A 16843-nucleotide genomic window follows, 5' to 3' on the forward strand; every position below is an offset into this window, starting at 1 on the left:
GTGATATCAGACACGCTCATGGCGTCATAATTCACGGATTCGGACATTATTGCCAAATAAAAGATAGGACAGAAAACAAGAGAGAGGGGAGGGTACTGTCGTGAATTATTATTCTATCAAAACTAATGCACTGTGCTTCGTCTTCCAGAATTTTTCAATCCTTTAGTACAGAGTTATGGACATAACTTCATGCACTAATATTCTAAGCATACAGAATCCCGTAAGCTGCCACCAGAAAATGTCACGAACTATGGATCCGATCGCTCCGGATCCCACAGCTCTGACGTAGTGGTCTGTGACGGAGTCTGCGCACACACAGAGACCTCACGTGACCGGGGTATTACCATTCGGCTAACACCCCCACACTACACTTCGGTAACTGCCACCACGTGGGTTCCCGGTCCACGAGCCGACTATCCGGGTCATTCACTATCACACAGATCAGTGGATGAACCGGATATCACTTACTGACCAACCGCAGTCAATCACCCCCAGCTACAATTCCTAAATGCAATTTAACTAACTACCTGGTAACGTCTCTTCAAAGGCAAGGTACGTTGTTCAGCAGCTTAGAATATGGAAGACTTGGCCACTTAGATTTTATAATCTTTAATAAGAGGTAAAAAGCAGTGCATACAAATCTAATGAAAAGGACTATAAATCTACAGAATAATAATAACAATATAAATAATCACGACAGTTCAAATGAAAGGGAAAAGATGAAAGAATACTTAGTTTCTCTGGAGGGTTTCAGATGGTCGTTCATATGTCCTTTTTGAATCCTTGCAAACCCAGTTCAGTATGTATCAGGGGAGACCCTCAAAGTTCTTCTGATACAGGGATATGCTGTCAATGTCCAATTAAGTGTCTGGTGATGTTCCATGGGTCTCTCTCCTCTGTCCTTGTGCACAGATTTTTATCAACTCTCCCATGGGCAGGAGACTTACTTCTGTCAGCCAATGGCAGCAGAGTGACTGTGAAGCCTAGGGATTGGCCTCCAAGGGTTTTATGACCCCCATCAAAGTTCAGTTCCTACAATGAGGATTATACTTAAGCCTGTATCTCCCTGATACATCGGCATATTTTTATACAGAATACATATTTGCGATCCTTATTTATTTACATACAGAATGAGACCACACACGGTAATGCTGGGACCTGTAGTTCTTCTACCACCCATAGGTGAGCTACAGAATCACATCCTCTGGTCATATTTGATACCCAATTAATCACAATACTCTGTAGAGCCTGGATCTGGTGTCAGAAAGGGCATAAGTTGATTCATAACTGAAATATGAAAGTGGACTGGTTTTATGCCCAGAGCTAATTAAGGGCTATTAGCTCTCCTCAAACCAGACCTGGAAATTAATGACGTCACGCTCCAGCCAGGCTTGACAGCGAGCTGATCTTTATCTTATAGGACAGAATGAGCTGGGCCTGGTATGGCCTTTATGACCTTTTATAGCCGGCCTCACAGAGTAGTGGTAATAAAAGTGTCCATCTATATCATACTTGACCCAGGCTTCAGGAAGATGAGAGTTCACTGTTCTTTTACATAGGCCAGAAGCATACAAAATGGCTACCCAGAGGAATTATGTATGTATGCCGGCACAACGTCCTCTTCTGAAACCCTGCCAACGTCACATCCATTACCTGGTCTCCAGCCTGGGCCATGGACAGGGACACAACTCCTGGGACCTCCACATGTTCTGGCCCAGTCCATGGCCGGCCACCGGGAAAGGACACGACGCCTGAGGGGTAGGGTTATCCACCGAGGAGCGGCCGAACAAAAGAGTCAGAAAACGGGGAGACGTTCATAATGTCAAGTCCGAAGTCTGGATGAAAACTCAGGAAGGGTGCAGACCTCACAAAAATGTCAAAAACACGTCGTTCCGTTCAGCAGAACCAGATACCACAGTGCAGTACAGTATACCGCCCCAGCAGAACCAGATACCACAGTGCAGTACAGTATACCGCCCCAGCAGAACCAGATACCACAGTGCAGCACAATATACCGCCCCAGCAGAACCAGATACCACAGTGCAGCACAATATACCGCCCCAGCAGAACCAGATACCACAGTGCAGCACAATATACTGCCCCAGCAGAACCAGATACCACAGTGCAGCACAATATACTGCCCCAGCAGAACCAGATACCACAGTGCAGCACAATATACCGCCCCAGCAGAACCAGATACCACAGTACAGCACAATATACTGCCCCAGCAGAACCAGATACCACAGTGCAGTACAGTATACCGCCCCAGCAGAACCAGATACCACAGTGCAGCGCAATATACCGCCCCAGCAGAACCAGATACCACAGTGCAGCACAATATACCGCCCCAGCAGAACCAGATACCACAGTGCAGCACAATATACCGCCCCAGCAGAACCAGATACCACAGTGCAGTACAGTATACCGCCCCAGCAGAACCAGATACCACAGTGCAGCACAATATACCGCCCCAGCAGAACCAGATACCACAGTGCAGCACAATATACTGCCCCAGCAGAACCAGATACCACAGTGCGGCACAATATACTGCCCCAGCAGAACCAGATACCACAGTGCGGCACAATATACTGCCCCAGCAGAACCAGATACCACAGTGCAGCACAATATACCGCCCCAGCAGAACCAGATACCACAGTACAGCACAATATACCGCCCCAGCAGAACCAGATACCACAGTGCAGCACAATATACCGCCCCAGCAGAACCAGATACCACAGTGCAGCACAATATACTGCCCCCAGCAGAACCAGATACCACAGTACAGCACAATATACTGCCCCAGCAGAACCAGATACCACAGTGCAGCACAATATACCGCCCCAGCAGAACCAGATACCACAGTGCAGCACAATATACCGCCCCAGCAGAACCAGATACCACAGTGCAGCACAATATACCGCCCCAGCAGAACCAGATACCACAGTGCAGCACAATATACCGCCCCAGCAGAACCAGATACCACAGTGCAGCACAATATACCGCCCCAGCAGAACCAGATACCACAGTACAGCACAATATACCGCCCCAGCAGAACCAGATACCACAGTGCCGCACAATATACCGCCCCAGCAGAACCAGATACCACAGTGCAGCACAATATACTGTCCCAGCAGAACCAGATACCACAGTGCAGCACAATATACCGCCCCAGCAGAACTAGATAGCACAGTGCAGCACAATATACCGCCCCAGCAGAACCAGATACCACAGTGCAGCACAATATACCGCCCCAGCAGAACCAGATACCACAGTGCAGCACAATATACTGCCCCAGCAGAACCAGATACCACAGGGCAGCACAATATACTGCCCCAGCAGAACCAGATACCACAGTGCAGCACAATATACCGCCCCAGCAGAACCAGATACCACAGTGCAGCACAATATACTGCCCCAGCAGAACCAGATACCACAGTGCAGCACAATATACCGCCCCAGCAGAACCAGATACCACAGTGCAGCACAATATACCGCCCCAGTAGAACCAGATACCACAGTGCAGCACAATATACCGCCCCAGCAAAACCAGATACCACAGTGCAGCACAATATACTGCCCCAGCAGAACCAGATACCACAGTGCAGCACAATATACTGCCCCAGCAGAACAGATACCACAGTGCAGCACAATATACTGCCCCAGCAGAACCAGATACCACAGTGCAGCACAATATACTGCCCCAGCAGAACCAGATACCACAGTGCAGCACAATATACCGCCCCAGCAGAACCAGATACCACAGTGCAGCACAATATACCGCCCCAGCAGAACCAGATACCACAGTGCAGCACAATATACTGCCCCAGCAGAACCAGATACCACAGTGCAGCACAATATACCGCCCCAGCAGAACCAGATACCACAGTGCAGCGCAATATACTGCCCCAGCAGAACCAGATACCACAGTGCAGCACAATATACTGCCCCAGCAGAACCAGATACCACAGTGCAGCACAATATACTGCCCCAGCAGAACCAGATACCACAGTGCAGCGCAATATACCGCCCCAGCAGAACCAGATACCACAGTGCAGCACAATATACCGCCCCAGCCCCCGCTGCAGTACTCAGCTGTGTGAGTGCCTATCGATGGCCATGCAGTATGATTCCGGAGGGCATCTGTGGCCCCAGCCGGGTGATAAGTGCCTGCGGCTTCTACATTAGTTAATGGTGAGAGCATCAGATCTTCATGTACCCGGCTGGCAGCCATGAGGAGGGCATCGGCCCACTGGGGTCACTGGCCAGTCCACCCGATGGTGAAGCTGTGGGGTTCCCTGGTGATTCCTCCTGCAGGTCTCGGGATGTTGCCACCTTTTTTTTTTTTTAATGATTGATGTATTTTTGGGGCATTTAGTGGCTGTCCCGGTCCTATCCCCGCACTGGCACTGCTGCAGAACGCACATTGTCAGATCTTTGACCTTACGTTCTTTGTCTAAATTTGTCCGATTCGCAGTTTTTATTGTGCAATACATGAAAAAATCCAAAAACAAAGTGAAAACTTTTCATGGGCACCTGGAAGGTGTAATGGTGCGAGGGCTGCGAGAACCACCAAATGACCAGGGAAACTGTCTCCACCCCACAGGTGATGGACGCCGGTCACCAGGAGCCACCTCAGGTGTCATCCATGATACATCCTCGCACAGAGCACGGTAATAACATGTATTAGGTGTGTTTATGGGTCCACAGTCCTGTGAGAGTAGCCTCCCCCCCCCCCCCATGTTGGGTTAATCCTCGCGATGTCACAAGGGTCGGTGCCAGGTCCCATCTCCATTGTGTCCCGAGGACTGAGGAGCAGATACTGATACGTCCTCATTACACATAGTGTGACAGTAACTGGGAATGACCAGGAAGGGTGGTCAGCAGCTGGTATCATCCCTCCGTCCGCGGCCACCCCACCTTATAGACTGGGGGGTCCAGAGGAGACTGCGGTGCCCCCTCCTGCCAGGATTTATAGACTGGGGGGTCTAGAGGAGACTGCGGTGCCCCCTCCTGCCAGGATTTATAGACTGGGGGGTCTAGAGGAGACTGCGGTGCCCCCTCCTGCCAGGATCTATAGACTGGGGGGTCTAGAGGAGACTGCGGTGCCCCCTCCTGGGAGGAGAGGGGTGGCAGGGTCGGGCGGAGGTGATGTTGTCACCCTGAGCTCTGGACACTTACTCTTTGCTTCTGTTTTAGGGTCTTCTGTGCTCTCGGGCCTTGGAGGGCAGCATATTCGCCAGGTTGTCCCAGCATCAGCCCTGCCACCTGGTAAATGCCAAGAAATGCCAATGCCTGGAGGACTGAGGATTGAGGGGCACCAGCAGAGGGCGCATTACCTGTCTCTGAACTTTCATTCTCTACGATACATCCTACACAGTGACGGCTGTATCCAGGAGGCTCTGCGCAAACTACAGAGTCTGCTCCAGGTGAGGAAGAGACGGGTCAATGTCAGGAGAGGCTGCAGAGAGGGTTCATGGTCAGGAGAGGCTTCAGAGAGGGTTCATGGTAGGGAGAGGCTGCAGAGACGGTTCATGGTCGGGAGAGGCTGCAGAGACGGTTCATGGTCAGGAGAGGCTGCAGAGAGGGTTCATGGTCAGGAGAGGCTTCAGAGAGGGTTCATGGTAGGGAGAGGCTGCAGAGACGGTTCATGGTCGGGAGAGGCTGCAGAGACGGTTCATGATCAGGAGAGGCTGCAGAGACGGTTCATGGTCAGGAGAGGCTGCAGAGACGGTTCATGGTAGGGAGAGGCTGCAGAGACGGTTCATGGTCGGGAGAGGCTGCAGAGACGGTTCATGGTCGGGAGAGGCTGCAGAGACGGTTCATGGTCAGGAGAGGCTGCAGAGAGGGTTCATGGTAGGGAGAGGCTGCAGAGAGGGTTCATGGTCAGGAGAGGCTGCAGAGACGGTTCATGGTCGGGAGAGGCTGCAGAGACGGTTCATGATCAGGAGAGGCTGCAGAGACGGTTCATGGTCAGGAGAGGCTGCAGAGACGGTTCATGGTCAGGAGAGGCTGCAGAGAGGGTTCATGGTCAGGAGAGGCTGCAGAGACGGTTCATGGTCGGGAGAGGCTGCAGAGACGGTTCATGATCAGGAGAGGCTGCAGAGACGGTTCATGGTCAGGAGAGGCTGCAGAGACGGTTCATGGTCAGGAGAGGCTGCAGAGACGGTTCATGGTCAGGAGAGGCTGCAGAGACGGTTCATGGTAGGGAGAGGCTGCAGAGACGGTTCATGGTCGGGAGAGGCTGCAGAGACGGTTCATGGTCGGGAGAGGCTGCAGAGACGGTTCAAGGTCAGGAGAGGCTGCAGAGACGGTTCATGGTAGGGAGACTCTGCAGAGACGGTTCATGGTAGGGAGACGCTGCAGAGACGGGTCAAGGTCAGTAGAGGCTGCAGAGACAGTTCATGATCAGGAGAGGCTGCAGAGACGGTTCATGGTAGGGAGAGGCTGTAGAGACGGTTCATGGTCGGGAGAGGCTGCAGAGACGGTTCATGGTCAGGAGAGGCTGCAGAGACGGTTCATGGTCAGGAGAGGCTGCAGAGACGGTTCATGGTCGGGAGAGGCTGCAGAGACGGTTCATGGTCAGGAGAGGCTCTGAGTTGGTTCATTATTTTCTGCAGGACTCATTTGCAGATGTGAGGACATTCTGTGAAGACCAGGCCTGGCTGTGTGAGGTCCACCGCTATGTCCAGTCCTGGTCTCCTAACATTCTGGAGACCCTCCGGGGAAGTTCTTCTCGAGATTATGAAGAACTGATCCTAAAACTTCAGCAGTGGGAACAGCGAGTCTGCGGACTGAAGGATTGTGTCACCACGGCCATGCTGGAGGTCAGCTGTGAGCTCATCCACACACGGACTGGTAAGCTCCACGATTGCTGCTCTGGGGGTTCCATCTGTGGTGACTGATCTGAGTGCTGTCATACACGTGCCCTGGGTTTTATGGAATGTCCTCGTTTTGGAGATTGTTTCATTTGTTGGGTGAAGCTTCATTTTTAACGTTTTTTTCAATGGAAAATTTGAAAAAATGTAATAAAATTTTGTCCTTGTATCTGGCATCACCGAATGCGACCTGAGCAGTACAATGACCACACCACGTCTCGCTGGGGGATGCCATAATTGCTGGTTCTTGTATAAAAAAAAAAAACTGAATCAAAAGTGATGAAAATGTTTTATGTTCCCCAAAATGATACGGATGGAAGCCACACTTTTAGCAAGCAATGAACCTTTAGCAGTGATCCGCTGGGTCACTGCGCCCCTCCCCCAGAAGACGTTAATTACTGGGTCATGTCAAGCCCTGAATCATCACCCTGGTAAAGCCACCGGTGTGCAGCTCGCTTGGCAATAACAAGGGTTTGGCTTACAGAATCGTTTCCATAAGAGGAGAACTGAATACAGTCTTGAAGACGTCGGTGTGAAGGAATCTCGTCTCCATCTGTGGAGGTTTCATAAGACCTGCGATCCCTTTTTTTCCCTCTTTGTAGTTGCTGAAGTTCTAGTCCTCCATCTGAAGTCACCTAGCTTTCCCAACCTCACTAGATCAGAGACCATGGAGCACCACAGGCTCCAGTGGTGAGAGCGGCACGTGTCCACACCAGGTTCATACATCTCCAAGGTCCACCACCACCATGTTCTGTGCGTGGACGGCTTCTTCTGGGGTTGATGTGAAAGCTGGGTGACAGCAGCCAGCACTACTAAGGACATGGTGGCTTCACGATGCCGTCTTGCACACACGCAGGTTTTTCACTTCTTGGCGCACAGTGGCGCGCGCCAATGATCTTTTCTCTGCAGCCATTCTGATGTTGTGTTATCTCTATAGGCTGCGGCCTGGGCGCCATATTACACGATCTCCTCGCCCTCCTGACCTCAGAGGTGGCTGACAAGTCTCACTCCCTCATCTGGGAGCTATCACGAGCTCTGGAGATCTTCAGAGGAGTCTCAACAGAGATTTCTGCATTCTCCAAGTGCGCTCATCAGGTAAGAGGTCATGGACCACAGATTACAGGAGCTGGGAAAGGGCAGAGTCCGAGGGAGCGTCGATGTCTACACAGTGATGGGGAGCCCCAGTATGTACAGGGTGATGGGGGGCCCCAGTATGTACAGGGTGATGGGGAGCCCCCAGTATGTACAGGGTGATGGGGAGCCCCAGTATGTACAGGATGATGGGGGGAACCTCGATGTGTACAGGGTGATGGGGTGGGGAGCCCCAATATGTACAGGATGATGGGGAGCCCCAATATGTACAGGATGATGGGGGGCCTCGATGTGTACAGGGTGATGGGGAGCCCCAGTATGAACAGGGTGATGGGGGGCCTCGATGTGTACAGGGTGATGGGGAGCCCCAGTATGTACAGGGTGATGGGGGGCCCCAGTATGTACAGGGTGATGGGGAGCCCCCAGTATGTACAGGGTGATGGGGAGCCCCCAGTATGTACAGGGTGATGGGGGGCCCCAGTATGTACAGGGTGATGGGGAGCCCCCAGTATGTACAGGGTGATGGGGAGCCCCAGTATGTACAGGGTGATGGGGGGGCCCCAGTATGTACAGGGTGATGGGGAGCCCCCAGTATGTACAGGGTGATGGAGAGCCCCAGTATGAACAGGGTGATGGGGGGAGCCTCGATGTGTACAGGGTGATGGGGTGGGGAGCCCCAATATGTACAGGATGATGGGGAGCCCCAATATGTACAGAATGATGGGGAGCCCCAGTATGTACAGGATGATGGGGAGCCCCAGTATGAACAGGGTGATGGGGGGCCTCGATGTGTACAGGGTGATGGGGAGCCCCAGTATGTACAGGGTGATGGGGAGCCCCAGTATGTACAGGGTGATGGGGGGGGCCTCGATGTGTACAGGGTGATGGGGAGCCCCAATATGTACAGGGTGATGGGGGGGCCTCGATGTGTACAGGGTGATGGGGAGCCCCAGTATGTACAGGGTGATGGGGAGCCCCCAGTATGTACAGGGTGATGAGGAGCCCCAGTATGTACAGGGTGATGGGGAGCCCCCAGTATGAACAGGGTGATGGGGAGCCCCAGTATGTACAGGGTGATGGGGAGCCCCCAGTATGTACAGGGTGATGGGGAGCCCCCAGTATGTACAGGGTGATGGGGAGCCCCCAGTATGTACAGGGTGATGGGGAGCCCCAGTATGTACAGGGTGATGGGGAGCCCCAATATGTACAGGGTGATGGGGGGGCCTCGATGTGTACAGGGTGATGGGGAGCCCCCAGTATGTACAGGGTGATGAGGAGCCCCAGTATGTACAGGGTGATGGGGAGCCCCCAGTATGTACAGGGTGATGGAGAGCCCCAGTATGTACAGGATGATGGGGAGCCCCCAGTATGTACAGGGTGATGGGGAGCCCCCAGTATGTATAGGGTGATGGGGAGCCCCAGTATGTACAGGGTGATGGGGAGCCCCAGTATGAACAGGGTGATGGGGAGCCCCAGTATGTACAGGGTGATGGGGAGCCCCAGTATGTACAGGGTGATGGGGGCCTCGATGTGTACAGGGTGATGGGGAGCCCCAGTATGTACAGGGTGATGGGGAGCCCCCAGTATGTATAGGGTGATGGGGAGCCCCAGTATGTACAGGGTGATGGGGAGCCCCCAGTATGTATAGGGTGATGGGGAGCCCCAGTATGTACAGGGTGATGGGGAGCCCCCAGTATGTACAGGGTGATGGGGAGCCCCCAGTATGTACAGGGTGATGGGGAGCCCCCAGTATGTACAGGGTGATGGGGAGCCCCCAGTATGTACAGGGTGATGGGGACCCCCCAGTATGTACAGGGTGATGGGGAGCCCCCAGTATGTACAGGGTGATGGGGAGCCCCAGTATGTACAGGGTGATGGGGAGCCCCAATATGTACAGGGTGATGGGGGGGCCTCGATGTGTACAGGGTGATGGGGAGCCCCAGTATGTACAGGGTTATGGTGGGGCCCCAGTATGTACAGGGTTATGGTGGGGCCTCGATGTGTACATGGTGATGGGGAGCCCCAGTATGTACAGGGTGATGGGGAGCCCCAGTATGTAGAGGGTGATGGGGGGGCCTCGATGTGTAGAGGGTGATGGGGGGGCCTCGATGTGTAGAGGGTGATGGGGAGCCCCAGTATGTACAGGGTGATGGCGAGCCCCAGTATGTACAGGGTGATGGGGGCCTCGATGTGTACAGGGTGATGGGGAGCCCCAGTATGTACAGGGTGATGGGGAGCCCCGATATGTACAGGGTGATAGGGAGCCCCGATATGAACAGGGTGATAGGGGTGGCGTCAATCTGTACAGGTTGATGGGGGAACACACGGGCTGGGATCGGGACACTCGGGCTGGGATCTCGTAGTCCTACCCCGGGTTCGCTTGTTTCTGCCATTATCACATTCCCCAGTCATCTTCCGATTATCATTCCTCCCGTGTCCTCAGTTTCTGATCTCCTCTTCCTGTCCATCCTACGTTCCTTCATGTGGTGCTCAGGTTTCCCTCCATATGTACCCCCCCCCCCCCCCCAATGTCTCCTCATTCTTCCCCTGTGTCCTCAGCTTCTGATCTCCTCATCCTTGGATCACTCATGTTCCTCTTCTCATTCATCCCACATTCCTTTGTGTGGTGCGTAGGTTTTCATGGATGAGTTATGCAGCTGTCTTGCGGGTTTATTCTTTTCGTATGAGCTGTGGACATTATTTTTCATAGGTTGCTGAGTACAAAGTGAGAAAATGTGAATTAGAAGAGCAAGTGGAACATGTCCGCTCCCTCCGCGAGGTCATCCGCATGAACTACCGACAACAGACAGCAGAAGAGCAGAAGGTGAATAACGAGGTAAGAGGTGGAGGACTCTTCATGTGAAGGCTGCTGCCGCTGAACACTGTGGCCCATGTTCTGTAGAACCTTCTGGTGGGATTAGACGTCTGGTGTTCTTAGTTGACAGAAACCTGGGACATGTTCCAGCATTTCCTGAAGACTTCATCTAAGTTCCTGAGCAGTCACCTCTCCTCCATGTCCAGCAGCCTGGAGCATTCATTCCAGGCCTGTTATAAAGAGGCAGAAGATCTGATCGCAGCGTCCTCCTCTGATCATTACAGAGACCCCGACCAGAAGGTGGCTGTAATTCTGAGAGATCTGGGAAGTCTGCACCACAAGTTGTGTTCTTCTCTGTCTCAGCTGCGAGACTTTAGTCACTCCCGTCAGGTCCTACAAGGTGAGGAAGCAATAGCTATCTCCATGTTCTTCTGTCTCCATGTCTCATTCTCTCCATATCTTCCTGTGTCTGTCCCATTGTCCTATGTCTCCCTCATCTGTGTCACATTACCTCCCTGTCCCTATGTCTCTACATCCCCTTTATCTCTGTGCTCCCTCATCTCTACATCCCCTTTATCTCTGTGCTCCCTCATCTCTACATCCCCTTTATCTCTGTGCTCCCTCATCTCTACATCCCCTTTATCTCTGTGCTCTCTCATCTCTACATCCCCTTTATCTCTGTGCTCCCTCATCTCTACATCCCCTTTATCTCTGTGCTCCCTCACCTCTACATCCCCTTTATCTCTGTGCTCCCTCATCTCTACATCCCCTTTATCTCTGTGCTCCCTCATCTCTACATCCCCTTTATCTCTGTGCTCCCTCATCTCTACATCCCCTTTATCTCTGTGCTCCCTCATCTCTACATCCCCTTTATCTCTGTGCTCCCTCATCTCTACATCCCCTTTATCTCTGTGCTCCCTCATCTCTACATCCCCTTTATCTCTGTGCTCCCTCATCTCTACATCCCCTTTATCTCTGTGCTCCCTCATCTCTACATCCCCTTTATCTCTGTGCTCCCTCATCTCTACATCCCCTTTATCTCTGTGCTCCCTCATCTCTACATCCCCTTTATCTCTGTGCTCCCTCATCTCTACATCCCCTTTATCTCTGTGCTCCCTCATCTCTACATCCCCTTTATCTCTGTGCTCCCTCATCTCTACATCCCCTTTATCTCTGTGCTCCCTCATCTCTACATCCCCTTTATCTCTGTGCTCCCTCATCTCTACATCCCCTTTATCTCTGTGCTCCCTCATCTCTATATCCCCTTTATCTCTGTGCTCCCTCATCTCTACATCCCCTTTATCTCTGTGCTCCCTCATCTCTACATCCCCTTTATCTCTGTGCTCCCTCATCTCTACATCCCCTTTATCTCTGTGCTCCCTCATCTCTACATCCCCTTTATCTCTGTGCTCCCTCATCTCTACATCCCCTTTATCTCTGTGCTCCCTCATCTCTACATCCCCTTTATCTCTGTGCTCCCTCATCTCTACATCCCCTTTATCTCTGTGCTCCCTCATCTCTACATCCCCTTTATCTCTGTGCTCCCTCATCTCTACATCCCCTTTATCTCTGTGCTCCCTCATCTCTACATCCCCTTTATCTCTGTGCTCCCTCATCTCTACATCCCCTTTATCTCTGTGCTCCCTCATCTCTACATCCCCTTTATCTCTGTGTTCCCTCATCTCTACATCCCCTTTATCTCTGTGCTCCCTCATCTCTACATCCCCTTTATCTCTGTGCTCCCTCATCTCTACATCCCCTTTATCTCTGTGCTCCCTCATCTCTACATCCCCTTTATCTCTGTGCTCCCTCATCTCTACATCCCCTTTATCTCTGTGCTCCCTCATCTCTACATCCCCTTTATCTCTGTGCTCCCTCATCTCTACATCCCCTTTATCTCTGTGCTCCCTCATCTCTACATCCCCTTTATCTCTGTGCTCCCTCATCTCTACATCCCCTTTATTGCTGTGTTGTTGAAGACATTATCTGATTCTTGGGACCAGAATGTTGTATGAAATTTACTACCATGTAATTGGAGAAGAAAGAGTCCATCACTACCACCGCTGGGTAACATCCAGGATGGATGCCCCCGATTCTTTTCCGGAGATGAAGCTTTGTTTAGATCATCAGATCCAGAGACAGCGAGTGTTCCCGCTCTTGTCCCACCTCATACCCACAGAGGTGTCACCTCCATGCCTCCAGCCTGTTCTTGACTTCCCATTTTCTTTCTTTTCTTTCCCCATTTTTGCCCATTTACATGTGGAGGAGATCTTATTGGACAGTGCGACATTGAAGACTAGAGTTCATGCTCATTGGTTGAATCTAAACCTCACGCTGATTGGTTGTAGTGTTGTTTGATGGTGACCATTACCCAGGAATACGAAGGGAAAATCCCAGTCAGGACCCTCGTGTTCATACATTTGTTGCATACAACCCTGTAAATAGTAAACCCGTCCCTGAGAGAGAGAACGCCATCACAGAAAGCCAAAACATGTTCCACACAGCCACGGGGGCCATTTAAGCAGAGAGATCTCATCCTTCCTGCTCATATCTACGTGCTGCCCTACCTGACTGTAGCTACGAGGACCCTCCAATATTAGATCAATGTATTGGCCATGTATGTTCATCATACATAATGTGAACATGTGTATGTCAGATAGTTATATCACTGGCACCCTCCTTCTCGTTGCTCATTTCCACCATGGTACTCCAGCTTCTTGTCTCCACCATATTCTCCTGGCTGGTCTTCTCCATCACCTTCTCCAGGCTGCATGTCTCCACCATGTTCTCCTCATTGCTTGTTTCCACCATGTTACCCTTGCTGTCTGTCTCCACGATCTTCTTCTAGCTGGTTTCTACCGCGTTCACCCAGCTGCACGTCTCCACCATGTTCTCCTGACTGCTCATTTCCACCATGATACCCCAACTTCTTGCCTCTACCATGTTTTCTGGTCTCCTCCACCACATTCTCTTAGTTACATGTCTTTACCAAATTCTCCTGACTGCTCACTTCCAGCTGGTCTTCTCTACATGGTTCTCCCAGCTGCATGTCTCCACCATGTTCTCCTCATTGCTTTTTTCCACCATGGTACCCCAGGCTCTTGTCACCACCATGTTTTCTGGTCCTCTCCAATGCATTCTGTGAGCTGCATGTCTCCACCATGTTCTCCTCACTGGTGATTTCAACCATGGTGCCCCAGCTTTTTGTCTCAACCTTGTTCTCCTGTCTGGTCTTCTCTACCACGTTCTCCCAGCTGCATGTCTCAACCATGTTCTCCTGGCTGGTCTTCTCCACCACGTTCTCCCAGCTGCATGTCTCCACCATGTTCTCCTCACTGTTTGTTTCCAACATGTTACCCCAGCCTTTTGTCTCCACTATGTTCTCCCAGCTGCATTTCTGTGCCATGTTTTCCTCACTTCTCATTTGCACCATGTTATCCCGACTTCTTGTCTCTACTATATTCTCCTGGCGGGTCTTCTCCACCATTTTCTGCCAACTGCGTGTCTCCACCACGTTCTGCTCTTGTGGAGTTAATATAACACACTTGACTTTCTGTAGGTAAAAGCTTTGACTTCTCGACAATCTTTGTTGGGGAGAAGCAGATTCAGGCGCGGCAAGACTCTTGGAAACTGCTGTCCAGATGCAGAGAGCAGATCACAGCCTGGAAGCTCAGGCCCTTCATGAAGGTAATAACCAGTGTCTTATTTCTAAGGCACAGGAGTCTGTGTCCTCTGGGATGCATGGTGCTCCTCAGTGCTCCACCTCATTACATCTCCTTCTATAGGTAAACATTGAGCAGATGAGAGAGAAGCTGCAGCAGTGGGAGAATAGTCTGCAGGACCTTATGCTAATACTCCTGGATGAGGACCCTATTCTACAAAGTGTGCGGGGTTGTCTTCAGGATTTCTCTCAGCACCTTCCTCTGCTCCAGTCATTGCTGGACCCTGCTGTTAAGCACAAGCACTGGGCAGCCATCTTTGAAGGTAACTTTAGGAGTTTTAATTTGTCTAGTTTTGAATGTCCTTTTTCTGTTCTGTGGCCACGCCGCTGATTATTAACCAGTTAATTCCATGTTCTTTTAGTGATGGGGAAGACCTCTGAAGAGCCAGAGACTCTAACTCTGATGGAGCTGCTGTCGGACCCGATCCTGAAGGAGCAGGAACAAATTCACAAGGTCAGGGTGGAGAACCCGGGCAGTGGGATACTTACTGCGTATTCCCAAGAGAAGTGAATGTCTTATCATGACATGTTCTTAAGATCTGCTTGTAATGCTGCATAACTGTATCTCCTACTAATCCTTAGAGATATCAGGTCTTCCACTCCATTCCCCTACAGAGCTGCAGTCCAAATTCTGTGGGCTGGCTGCCAGACTCCAGACCTCATTTGTTCTGTTTTATCCATTTAGACCCTGCTCCAAGCACGTGCAGAGTTCTCTGTCTTACAGGACTTTGAGAAGATTCAGACATTCTGGCAAGAAAGAGAATTCCGTCTGGTCAGATTCCTCCTCTGTGTCACTAGAGAGGATCCCGCTCCTGACCTATTCAAGAGACCGCCAAGTGGAAAATTCAGGGACCGTGCCAAAGGGTACAGCACCCAAGACACTGGCACCTTCCTTCTAGCTGGTAAGGGGATACAAACCTAACTCTAAGTATTTACACCATGCCTGCCCCTCACTCCTCCATCTATCCAGTCATCCACATCTGCCCCTCACTCCTCCATCTATCCAGTCATCCACATCTGCCCCTCACTCCTCCATCTATCCAGCCATCCACATCTGCCCCTCACTCCTCCATCTATCCAGTCATCTCCTCTGCCCATCACTCCTCCATCTCTCCAGTCATCCACATCTGCCCCTCACTCCTCCATCTATCCAGCCATCCACATCTGCCCCTCACTCCTCCATCTCTCCAGTCATCCACATCTGCCCCTCACTCCTCCATCTATCCAGCCATCCACATCTGCCCCTCACTCCTCCATCTATCCAGTCATCCACATCTGCCCCTCACTCCTCCATCTATCCAGCCATCCACATCTGCCCCTCACTCCTCCATCTCTCCAGTCATCCACATCTGCCCCTCACTCCTCCATCTATCCAGCCATCCACATCTGCCCCTCACTCCTCCATCTATCCAGTCATCCACATCTGCCCCTCACTCCTCCATCTATCCAGCCATCCACATCTGCCCCTCACTCCTCCATCTATCCAGTCATCCACATCTGCCCCTCACTCCTCCATCTATCCAGCCATCCACATCTGCCCCTCACTCCTCCATCTAGCCAGTCATCCACATCTGCCCCTCACTCCTCCATCTATCCAGCCATCCACATCTGCCCCTCACTCCTCCATCTATCCAGTCATCCACATCTGCCCCTCACTCCTCCATCTATCCAGCCATCCACATCTGCCCCTCACTCCTCCATCTATCGAGTCATCCACATCTGCCCCTCACTCCTCCATCTATACAGTCATCTCCTCTGCCTATCACTCCTCCATCTATACAGTCATCTCCTCCATCTATACAGTCATCTCCTCTGCCCATCACTCCTCCATCTATACAGTCATCTCCTCTGCCCATCACTCCTCCATCTATACAGTCATCTCCTCTGCCCATCACTCCTCCATCTATACAGTCATCTCCTGTGCCCATCACTCCTCCATCTATACATTCATCTCCTCTGCCCATCACTCCTCCATCTATACAGTCATCTCCTGTGCCCATCACTCCTCCTTCTATCCAGTCATCTCCTGTGCCCATCACTCCTTCTATCCAGTCATCTCCTCTGCCCATCACTCCTCCATCAATACAGTCACCTCCTCTGCCCATCACTCCTCCATCTATACAGTCACCTCCTCTGCCCATCACTCCTCCATCTATACAGTCATCTCCTCTGTCCTTCACTCCTTCTATCCAGTTATCTCCTCCTTCTATCCAGTCACCTCCTCTGCCCATCACTCCTCCTTCTATCCAGTCATCTCCTGTGCCCTTCACTCCTCCATCTATACAGTCATCTCCTCTGTCCTTCACTCCTTCTATCCAGTTATCTCCTCCTTCTATCCAG

The 16843-nt window shown here is 51.6% G+C and overlaps 1 protein-coding gene across 1 annotated transcript in view; it reads left to right on the forward strand.

The window, feature by feature from the left end:
- Positions 1-16843, forward strand: part of DNHD1 (dynein heavy chain domain 1) — a 108575-nt gene that overhangs the window by 33177 nt on the left and 58555 nt on the right. The window contains exons 8-17 of the mRNA XM_040426760.1: positions 4604-4670; positions 5197-5426; positions 6618-6855; positions 7813-7970; positions 10678-10803; positions 10906-11182; positions 14342-14469; positions 14568-14766; positions 14866-14957; positions 15189-15405. Coding sequence (XP_040282694.1) covers positions 4604-4670; positions 5197-5426; positions 6618-6855; positions 7813-7970; positions 10678-10803; positions 10906-11182; positions 14342-14469; positions 14568-14766; positions 14866-14957; positions 15189-15405 — 1732 coding nt within the window. The remainder of the gene's footprint in view (positions 1-4603; positions 4671-5196; positions 5427-6617; positions 6856-7812; positions 7971-10677; positions 10804-10905; positions 11183-14341; positions 14470-14567; positions 14767-14865; positions 14958-15188; positions 15406-16843) is intronic.

The sequence above is a fragment of the Bufo bufo genome, chromosome 3 (assembly GCF_905171765.1).
Source record: "Bufo bufo chromosome 3, aBufBuf1.1, whole genome shotgun sequence".
Taxonomy (NCBI): domain Eukaryota; kingdom Metazoa; phylum Chordata; class Amphibia; order Anura; family Bufonidae; genus Bufo; species Bufo bufo.